The following is an 11427-nucleotide window of genomic DNA, read 5'->3' as shown; positions in this document are numbered from 1 at the left end:
TATTGCTTGCCTTTTTAATGGTGTCTTGCAACATCTCAAATTTAAGTACCAGCAATTTGTCATGGATAAATAGGTTTAGAATTGGTGGTTTTAGGTTCTGATGAGGAGGGTTTTCGTTTTTCATAGTTGCAATATTCTGCTAATTATTGTCTAGAATTGATTCTTTTGCAAGGGATAGGAGTCAAGGTTCATTTTTCTCCCAGTGGACATTCAATTAACTTAGCACTATTTATTGAATTTTCCTAGTTGGTGGTGCTATGACTGCCTGTGTGGGTCTGTCTCTGGCTTCTCTCTTCTTTTTCATTGTCCTTTTTTCCATTTCAATCTTTTAGTCAATATCACTGTGTTCTCATCACTACAACTTTACAATAATCTCCATAACTGTAGCATAAATTCCCCAACTTTTTTCTTTCCCCAAAAGCCCTCGGAACCCAAATGATAGGCTTATAATTTTCCCCTCCGGAAGATAAAGGGAAGGTGCTCACGCAGGAGACTCGGATTTTCTACCCTCTTTGGCAGCGGCTCACGTCCGTAGGCGCATGCGCACCCTAAACACTAGGATTGGTCAACTCTTGCGTTTACGTCACTTCCGAGGCGGGAGCGTGAAATAGACAGTGGGCTCTCCGGCAACCTGGTAGGGTAGGGGGAGGAAGAAGCCTTTGTGATAAAAGTGTTAGGGGTTTGTCCTGGGCTGAGGTGCTCTGTATGTCCGGACTCGAGCGAACACTTTCCCGTGTGAGGGGTGGGAAGCGGCGTGGTGGCCGAGCGACGGTTGCGGGCCCTGAGGGGCGCGCCGGTCCCACATGGATTCCGTAACCCCGCGGAGCCAACTTTGAAGGAAAGCTCAGTTGGGACCCTGAAATCCTGTGTCCGGCGTGGTCTCGTGGGCTGGGGGGCCCCCTGCCCTGTAGCCGAGGTCTGGCGTTGGTTTTCGTTAGCCGGGAGCGGAAGTAGTGAGGAGAAGGTCCCGCCCACCCCTCCGCGAAGGCGGTGTGTGTAAAAGGCAACCGGAGTCGGCTGGGCTAGGGTCTGTCGCCAGATTCCACGCCGGCCGGTCGGAGCTCCTGCAGCAGCGTGTGCAGGTGGTGTGACGTGGGGCAGAGGCACCGGGGGTTGGTGGTACTTTAGCCTAGGGACGGAGAGTTAGAACTAGCAAAGGAGAAGGTAGGGGAGAACATTGACTCTTGAACATTTATGGGAATGACTGTCTTATACATCTTATTTCTCCAGTTGGTGCTGATTGTGCAACCGTGGGCAGAGGTCTTGGACTCTTAGCGCCTGTTTTTTTTTTTTTTTTCAGCTGTAACTTGGGGGGAATAATACCCCCACTGTTAAGACTATGGTGAAGTGTAAATATGATTGCTCTTGTAAGGTCCTTAGCTTAGTGGCTGGCACACAGTAGGTACACAACAATGGTACCCGTAGAATTCATTCTCTTTTCAGTTCCCAAGCCTTTGGTATAGTTATTTGAGCTTGAGAAGATATCCTTTTCCCCTTGTCACCCCCCTCCCACTTTCTCTCTCTTTCTCTCTTTTGAGTCAGGGTCTCCTTCGTTGCCGAGGCTGACCTCCAACTCCTGAGCTCAGGCTTAAGCGATTTTTCTGCCTCAGTTTCCCCAGTAGCTGGGTGCAGGCGTGCAGCACTGTTTGGTTACTCTTGAAGTAACTTAGGTTTCAGTTATGCATGTGCTTAGTGAACATATACTTGCTTCTCTTAGTGGAATTGCCAGGAAATGTTTTTATGTCTTCCAACCTGTACATATGTTGGGGGGGGCGAGTATCAGTTTCTAGATAAGTGGCAGGTGGAAAGGGGGATCCTTAGCTTAGTAATGGAGTTTGATTTAGCGAGAAATATCTACTTTTTCACAGGGCAGGTGTTGAACCCTGCCGAAAAGAAAAGAGCACCGACTCCAATTTTAAATCAAATTAAAGCAAACTTGTATTTGTGTACCCTGGAGCTGGCCAGGACTGTCTCTCCTGAAAACCCTGGGCTAGAGATCAGTCCCCCAGCTTTGTGGTTTTATAGCACAAAAAGTTGCAAAGGGGGGTGTCTTGAGAACTTAGAGATTTTGACAAGCATCATACAAAGGCAGGTAGCAGGTTAATGATCTACATGGCATGATAGTTCAAGGTAGGAAGTAAATTCAGATCCCAACGTCAGAATTTATGAGGCGCCACTAAGGTTTTAGAGAGGGTTGTTATCTGGTCAGGGAAAGCCAGGCATGGGTGAGTTCAAGGCACAGGCAGGAATTCCAAACAAGTTTAGAAATCGCAGTAATTTATAGTAAAACAGAAATTAACTTTTCATGACTTTGTGACAATATGGCTCCCAATCTTTTTTTTTTTTTTTAAAGAGAGAGTGAGAGAGGAGAGAAAGAGAGAGAGAATTTTTAATATTTATTTTTTAGTTCTTGGCAGACACAACATCTTTGTTGTTATGTGGTGCTGAGGATCGAATCCGGGCGCCCGCATGCCAGGCGAGCGCGCTACCGCTTGAGCCACATCCCCAGCCCCAAACCCTGGACTCCCAATCTTAAAATGGAATTAGGCTGGATTCATCACAGGGAGGGGGACTAACCTTTTTGAGCATACACTGGACCAGCTATGAAGATAATTTTCTTCCTCCTCAACACATAAGTGGGTGGTATTACTATTGTGTTTACAGGAGAGTTATGGAAACTAAATTGTAATTTAGTGAGGGAGGCAGGTTTTTAGACAAACACCTCTTTGCAAAAATATGTGCTTATTCAGGTACAAAAGTTGCCTTTGAATAGGTCTTTGTTAAAGAGATTACATTAAAAAATTAAGGTCTGGGGGCTGGGGATGTGGCTCAAGCGGTAGCGCGCTCGCCTGGCATGCGTGCGGCCCGGGTTCGATCCTCAGCACCACATACCAACAAAGATGTTGTGTCCGCCGAGAACTAAAAAATAAATATTAAAAATTCTCTCTCTCTCTCTCTCTCTCTCTCTCTCTCCTCTCTCACTCTCTCTAAAAAAAAAAAAAAAAAAAAATTAAGGTCTGGCCAAGTGTGGTATAGTTCCAACTCCTTGGGAGGCTGAGTCATACAAGGCTCAAGTTCAGTACCAGCCTGGGCAACTTGGTGAGACCCTGTCTCAAAATAGAAAATGAAAAGGGCTGAGATTGTACCTCAGTTGTAAAATATTCCTAGGTTTGGTACCAAAAAAGGAAAATAATAAGGTTTAGCTGTGTGTAGAGAAGGTGCCTAGTATGCTGGAGGCCCAGGGTTCCATCCCTAGCATGCACTACCCCTAAATGCCAGGCACACTGGTGGAGTCTGTAGTCCCACCTTCTCAGGAGTTTCAGGCAGGATTGTCTGAGCCCAGGAGGTCTGACTGGGCAACATTAATGTATGAAAGAAAGAGAGAAAGAAAGAACAACGTGGTGAGGCTTCTGAATGAACAGTGGGCTGAAGGCCATGTAGCGCTGTGGGGGCTTGCATTATAAAAATGGATATATGCTGGCTCGGGCTATAGCTCAGTGGTAGAGCACTTGCCTAGCATGTGTAAGGCACTGGGTTTGATTCTCAGCACCACATATAAATAAATGAATATAAAGGTCCATCGACACCTAAAAGAAAAAAATGGATATATGCTGGGTATGTTGCACACACCTGTAATCCCATCTACTAGGAGGCTGAGGTGGGAGGATTGCAATTTTGAGGCCAGCCTGGGCAATTTATCGAGTCCTTGTTTCAAAATAAAAAAAAAATAAAAGAGACCTGGGGATATGGTTCAGTGGTAGAACGCTTGCCTAGCAAGTGTGAGGTCCTGGGTTTGATCCCCAGTACCATTAAAAAAAAATTATACATCAAGTATGTTTTGCTGAAATAATATTTCTTAAGAAACAATGAACTACCTAATTTGTTTATTTTTCTTCTCCCTTTGCAACATTTGGCGCTTCTTTGGGATCTTACATTTTACTTCATTACTCTAAATGGAGTAAGATGAAGTTTCTTTTATTCTAAAAAATATGGACTCTGAAAAAAATTATGTCATTGAAAAGATTCTTTAGTTTTTTTTTTTTCTCAGTTGTAGGCTGACTAGGGATCTTTAGGAACACTTAAACAATAGTTACTGTGTGTTAGTTTATGGCTTCCATTGTTTATTTAGAAGGAAGTACTGGTTTAGTTCCATTTTTATGGATGAAGAGTTTGAAGAACAGATGGGTTAAAAGTAGGAAAAGCTGAGGGGACAAAAACAAAGTTAGAGGTAGGTTTTGGAGAACATAGTGTGTACTAGGAAGTGGGATTAGGGGGAGGGGAGGTTGATGCTGGGATGCTGAAAACACCAAAGGGAGGGACATTTTCTTATTGAGATGTAGAACTTCCTACTAAGCAGTTATCTTAAAGGCAAAGTCAGTTGCCTTGTCTGAATGTCCCCTGAGGACGATGTAGCTGGACTGAGGTCCTGTAGATTGTGAAACCCAGGTTTTGAACCCTGCTGCCTGAAGTAATAATTTTTGACATTGCACATGAAAATGTGAAAGCCGGGGGCTGGGGATGTGGCTCAAGCTGTAGCGTGCTCGCCTGGCATGCGTGTGGCCCGGGTTCAATCCTCAGCACCACATACAAAGAAAGATGTTGTGTCTGCTGAAAACTAAAAAATAAATATTAAAAAATTCTCTCTCTCTCCTCTCTCACTATCTCTTAAAAAAAAAAGTCTAACTCTAGGGCTGAGGATGTAGCTCAGTTGGTAGAGTGCTTGCCTTGCATGCACAAGTCCCTGGGTTTGATACCAAGCACCAAAAAAAAAAAAAAAAAGAAAAGAAAAAAGAAAATGTGAAAGCCAGAGAAATTAGTACACAGCCACTTAATATCCAGAAAGATTCTTGGCTTTATAAGTAGATCTGTTTCAGATGTGGTGGCCACGCATGTCCCCCCACCCCCACAGTGATCGAACTCAAGACTTTGCCCATGCTAGACAATCACTCCACTGCTGTGTTACACCTCCAGGCCCTTGGGATTTTTTTTTTTTAAGATAATACAGTATACAGTCATGTGTAACTTAACAATAGGATATATCTGGAAAAATGCATTGTGAAGTGATTTCACTATTATACAAACATCAGAGAGTGTTCTTATGTAAGCGAGGACAACTTTGACATCACTAAGTGATATATAATCTTATGGGACTATCATCATATATATGGCACATCATTGATGGAAATAGGATCAATGACTATTTAAAATGTAGATTTGAAGTTGTATGTCAAAGTCATAGTCATAAGGAATTTGGGGAAAGGAAGTTTTTGGCTTAACAGATTCTCACTGAAGGAGTATAACTTTGGTTCTGGTCAATCAGTTCATGGCAACAACTTGGACAGAGTGATTTTAGGATAGGCAAATGGCTTGTCCATTCAGGGTGAAGTTTAGGACTTCAGTTTAGTGATAACAGATGGCCTAGACACTATTAGAAGTCATCCTGTTGTCAGAAAAGAAGACAGCCTGAAGAGCCAGTACATGGAAGACTGTTAAGATGATCTCAGAGAAATTAAGCTGAAACCCTAATCAAAGTGATCATACCTTGCTCCATCTCTGAATTTTATGGTTGAATGAAACAATTTCCTCTACTGTTTTTAATATATATTATTATATATACACACTATATATAAATATACAATTTATATATGTATAATTTGTTTTATTCAAATTTGCAACCATGGGTTTGCATAAAGGGAGTTACATTTGTGTCCTAGTAAAGAGTGTGGAATGTGCCTTTTCTAACATTTATGCCCCTTTTTAACTATTTAATAGTAATACAGATTGAGTGTCCATTATCAGAAATGCTGGGACCGGAAGTGTTTTGGGTTTTGATTTTCAAAAAATTTTTGGATGTTTGCAAATACATAATGAGATGTCTTGGGGATGAGATCCAAGTCTAAAACAAAATTCATTTATGTTTTTTTGGGGGAGGTACTGATTATTGAACTTAGGACACTTTACCATTGAAATGTGCTCACAGCTTATTTTATTTATTTATTTATTTTTTGAGACAGGGTCTCATTTAATTGCTTAGGTCTTGCTAAGATGTTGAGATTGGCCTTGAACTTGTGATCCTCCTGCCTCAGCCTCTGCAGTTGCTGGGATTACAGATGTGTGTTGCTGCACCCGGCTTCATTTATATTTCACGTGTACCTTCATGGCTGGAAGGTAAGTATTTTTTTTTTTTTTTTAATTTTAGCATTTGTTTATTGCTCAATCCAGTAATGACAATAATCCCAATTTTAGTTGGCATGGAAAAAGAAAATAAAGATTTTGAAAGATTTTGGATAATTAAAGCAATTGTCACACCCATGGAAACTGTTCCAAGAAACCAATATTAGCTTTCAAATTCCTCCATAGGACACAGAGGTCTTACACCAATGGAACTGGAGTTTAATAAATCTCTATAGATTACCTAGTTCAGCCCTCCTTTTTTTTTTGGTACTGGGGTTTGAACTCAGGGGGCATTTGACCACTGAGCCACATCCCCAGCCCTATTTTTTAAAAAAATATTTATTTTTCAGTTTTAGGTGCACACAATATCTTTATTTTTTTTAATTTTTATGTTGTGCTGAGAATTGAACCCAGTGCCTCACACATGCTAGGCGACCGTGCTATCACTTGAGCCACATCCCCAGCCCCCCTGTTTTTTTTAATATTTATTTTTTAGCTGTAGTTAGGCACAATACCTTTATTTTATTTATATTTTTATGTGGTACTGAGGGTCGAACCCAGGGCCTCACACATGCTAGGCAACCCAGCTCTTTTTTTTTTGTATTTTATTTAGAGACAGGGTTTCACTGAGTTGCTTAGCACCTCACTTTTTGCCAAGGCTGGCTTTGAACTCACTATCTTCCTGTCTCTGCCTCGTGAGCTGCTGTGATTACAGGTGTGTGCTACTGCACTTGGCAATCCTCCGGTTTTATAGACGAGCAAAAATATAGTTTTATAGATCAGAGAACTCAAGTAACTTAACCAAGATCACAGTGGTAATAAACAGCAGGGCTGAAACTCAAACCCAAAATTTCAGATCCTCAAATTAATGCTGTCCCCATTATCACACACTTGGTTCCATCATGTTATGTATGTTCTTTAAACAAATAATCATAGAATGTTTATTTGCTATATGGGAGTAAATTTGTCCTTTGAAGATAAGTTGATCTTAGAGGCTTATGGATCACAGAGACCTAGGAGCTTCATCTTCTAGTGCTAATGGCCTGAATGTGTGTAAAAATACCTCATGATCACCCAATTAAGTCCTTGGAACAATCATCCTTGAACTTAAATAATTTGGGAACAAATAATGAATCTCCTACAAAAATCTCCCTATTCAAATACAGTGTAATGGGAACTTAGCAGGTTAGCACATAACGGTTCTGGCTCTGTATTGAAATAGTGCTTCCCTCTACTTACTGGTCTGTCTTGGGCTTTAGTTCCTCCACCAAATAAAGATAATGACACTTATTCAAAGTGTGTAAAAGTTTAATATTTTCCTTAGCAGATCAATGAACTAAATAATTGTTATTGTGATGTTTAGGCTCCCAAAGAGTCGGTGGTTGTGTTGTGTAGGAGAAACTAGTATAACAGAGTGGGTTATACTAAGTAGGCAGGCAGTCCTTGTTTGACAGGTAGTTTAAACTTTAAAATTTAGAAACTTAAAAAATTTTAAAAATTCTCTGGCATTTAACCAGAATATATTTAAACTGACTTAATAACAACCAGTACAAAACAAATGACCTTAACATTTAAAGGAAAGCATTTACTCGTCACAAATTGCTGTCTTCCGACTTCCTTTCAAACTGAATAAAACAGAATAGGATTCAGGTATACTGCTCAGTAAAAGGAGCCTGAACCACCAGTTCTGGAGCAAGCCTGGCATGCACATGACTGCTGCAGTAGGTCAGTATTCTATTTTTATTGTGACCTATCACATGAGGTCAGAGGTGGAATTTTCTCCTTGTGTTGGTACCAAAAAGGTTTGGATTTTGGAGCATTTCAGATTTTTGCATTAGGGATTTGCAACCTGTAATAGGTAATATTTATTAAACATTTGCTATGACCAGGCACCATGCTAAATACTTTATGTATTATTCAATCCTATAATAACTTTGTAAAATAGGAACTACTATATTTATAGATGAAGAAAGTGGGCTGAGAGCTTATAAGAATCTTTTACACAGGTACAGAGATAGCAAGAGCAGAGCCAATTCCATGTCACTGTAAAACCTGGTGATTATCAACGTATTGCATTCATCCCCTTTTTTCTTTTTGATTTTTGGTGAACCAGGGCCTCATGCATGCTAGGCAGCTGTTCTACCATTGAAATACACTCCTAACCTCCGTTCCTTATTTAACAGATACTTTTTACCTGCTGTGTGCCAGCAATGTGCTAGGTGTTTGGAATATAGTGATGACCAAAACAGATACAGCCCTTGTTTTTTTTTTTTTTTTTTTTTAATTTTTTAAAAATATTTTTTAGTTGTTGATGGACCTTTATTTTATTTATTTGTATGTGGTGCTGAGATTTGAACTCAGTGCCTTACACATGCTAGGCTGGTGCTCTTCCACTGAGCTACAACTCCAGCCCCCACAGCCCTTGTTTTTAAGATTTTTAATAAATCTAACAAGAGATAGTAAACGTGTCATTAAAACTAAATTCATTACTGTTGTACCTTCTGTGGAGGACAGTAGAGGGTGCCATGAGAATACATAGCTAACATCGGGGAGGGAGTTGGGAGAGACAGGTGTGAGGACTGTTTCTAATAGATGTCTAAATAATATTTAGTTGAGATTACAAGGGTTGAGTTAGAGTTAAATTGGGCAAAGAGCTGTGACAGTGGGGGAAGGTCATGTGGGAAGCCTTGAAAGTCAGAGGATCTTATATGTTGTGGTTATTGGAAGACCTGTGTGGCCAAAGGGTGGAGAATGTTGCAAGATCAGATGCCAAGTGAGATAGAGATCTTTATCATAAGAGCAATACCCGCCTCCCCCTTCCCAGTCTTGGCTTATTTGCTTTTCAGAACATGTACTCGGTTCCACAACCATATTTTTTTTAGCTCTGTCTTGGAGCCCAGTCTTCTACTTCAAGAATGTGTTTAGACTTTAGTCTCCTCCCCACAGAAGGGGATCGTGATGGAAAGAGGGATAAATACCCAAATTCGAGACTTAATCAGCATGTGAAAATCTGCAGTGCAAAGCTAAATAGATGTAATGTGCTGATATTTCATCATATTTGTCTCTAATTTGTAAATTGATTTTACATTTTTTTAAAGCTCCATTATGGTCCAAGCTCTGTGTTAGCTACCTAGGATACAAACATGTATAAGACTTTTCCCTTCTACTGTGTATAGTTTAGTTAATGATTCACTTGCTTCCACTTAAGATACCATAGTTGTTTTAACACCATGATTCCTCAATATATATTTATTTGTCTGGTGCCAGGATACAGTGGTGAGCAAATAGGCATGGTCTCTGCTGTCATGGAGCTTACACTCATAGTTGGAGATGGAGGACAGAGAGGGAAGCAGAGAGTTAAGGAGATGAGCTTGCAGAGGTAGGCAGGGGTCAGACCATGCAAGTCTTGAAAGCCATGCCAGGAACATGGGGGAAGCCATTGACTAGTTTAGCCAGGGGAGTAGTACTATCATGTCTGTGTTTATGAAAAATAACTCTGGCTCTTTAGTTGGATGCAGAAGTCAGATTTGAGGACTGTGTAGGTGTGATGAGTGAGACTTGCTGATAGGTTGACATTGGGTAAGAAGGGAAAGCTGTTTGGGCTGATTCTTTTCTAGCTTGTGCATCTGCTGTAGGAAACCCTAGTAGAAAATCAGTTTAGTTTTGAATAAGATGCCTTTGAAGTAATCTATGTGGGAGTATCACAAAGGCAAACAATTGGAATGGGCTCTTTTTTTCTGCCCCTATTTATTTTCTTGGTACATTATAGTGGTATATAATGGTGGGATTCATTGTTGCATATTTGTATATGACACAATATAACAAAATAATTTGGCCAATATCATTTCCCAGTGTTTCCCTTTTCTCTCCCTTCTTCCCTCCCCCGGTCTCTTTCTGCTACTCAACTCATTTCTGTGAGAACCCCCCCCTCCCCCAAGCACGATCTTTCCTTTTTCCTCTTTAGCTTCCATATGTAAGAGAAAACATATGACCCTTGACTTTGAGTTTGTCTTATTTTTTTTTAAATTTTATTATTTTTTTTATTGGTTGTTCACAACATTACAAAGCTCTTGACATATCATATTTCATACATTAGATTGAAGTGGGTTATGAACTCCCAATTTTACCCCAAATGCAGATTGCAGAATCTGTAATCTGTCGGTTACACATCCACAATTTTACATAATGCCCTATTAGTAATTGTTGTATTCTGCTACCTTTCCTATCCCCTACTTTTTTTTTAAATTTTAATATTTATTTTTTAGTTTTTGGCAGACACAACATCTTTGTTTGTATGTGGTGCTGAGGATCGAACCTGGGCTGCATACATGCCAGGCGAGCAAGCTACCGCTTGAGCCACATCCCCAGCCGGAGTTTGTCTTATTTTGCTTAACATAATATTCTCAAGTTCCATCCATTTTCCTGCACATAACATAATTTCATTCTTCTTTTTAGCTGACCATAACTCCATTGTGTATGTATACTACATTTTTCAAAAATATCCGTTTATTTATTGATGGACACCTAGGTGGGTTCCATAGTTTGGCTATTGTGAATTGTGCTGCTATCAACATGGGTATGCATGTATTGCTATAGCATGCCGACTTTAAATATTTAGGGTAAGTACCAAGGAGTGGTAGAGTGGGTCACATAGTGGTTCTATGCCTTGTCTTTGAAGGAACTTCCATACTGATTTCCAGAGTGGTTGTACTAATTTACAATCCTAGCCACAGTGTAAAAGTGTTCCTTTTTCTTCACATCCTCTCCATCATTTTGTTACTATTTGTATTTTTGATGACTGCCATTCTGACTGGTATGAGTTGAACTTTCAGTGTAGTTTTGATTTGCATTTCCCTAATTGCTAATGATGTTGAATACTTTTTCATATATTTGTTGGCCATTTGTATTTCTTCTTTTTTTAAAAAAATATTTCTTTAGATATTGATGGACCTTTATTTTTTTTTAGTTTTTTATTTTTAAAGAGAGAGAGAGAGACAGAGAGAGAGATTTTTTTTTTTTTAAAGAGAGAGAGAGAGAATTTTTAATATTTTATTTTATTTTTTTTTAGTTCTCGGCCGACACAACATCTTTGTTGGTATGTGGTGCTGAGGATCGAACCCGGGCCGCACGCATGCCAGGCGAGCGCGCTACCGCTTGAGCCACATCCCCAGCCCCGAGAGAGAATTTTTTAATATTTATTTTTTAGTTATCGGCAGACACAACATCTTTGTTTGTATGTGGTGCTGAGGATCG

At 40.1% G+C, this 11427-nt stretch overlaps 1 protein-coding gene across 15 annotated transcripts in view; it reads left to right on the top strand.

The window, feature by feature from the left end:
- The first annotated feature begins 580 nt into the window (after nucleotides 1-580).
- DHRS7B (dehydrogenase/reductase 7B) overlaps nucleotides 581-11427 on the top strand; it is a 60381-nt gene continuing 49534 nt past the window's right edge. For 2 of the 15 annotated variants that reach the window (XM_081272588.1, XM_081272596.1), the window contains exons 1-2: nucleotides 581-634; nucleotides 6015-6168. In XM_081272588.1, the coding sequence (XP_081128714.1) occupies nucleotides 6111-6168 (58 nt within the window). In that variant the 5' untranslated portion in view covers nucleotides 581-634; nucleotides 6015-6110. The other 13 variants (XM_081272584.1, XM_081272581.1, XM_081272594.1 and 10 more) reach the window with 13 other exon arrangements.

Source organism: Spermophilus citellus (genome assembly GCF_964194105.1).
Source record: "Spermophilus citellus genome assembly, chromosome: 17".
Lineage (NCBI taxonomy): Eukaryota > Metazoa > Chordata > Mammalia > Rodentia > Sciuridae > Spermophilus > Spermophilus citellus.
The sequence above is the reverse complement of the archived record's forward strand: the minus strand, read 5'-3'. Positions and strand labels throughout refer to the sequence as shown.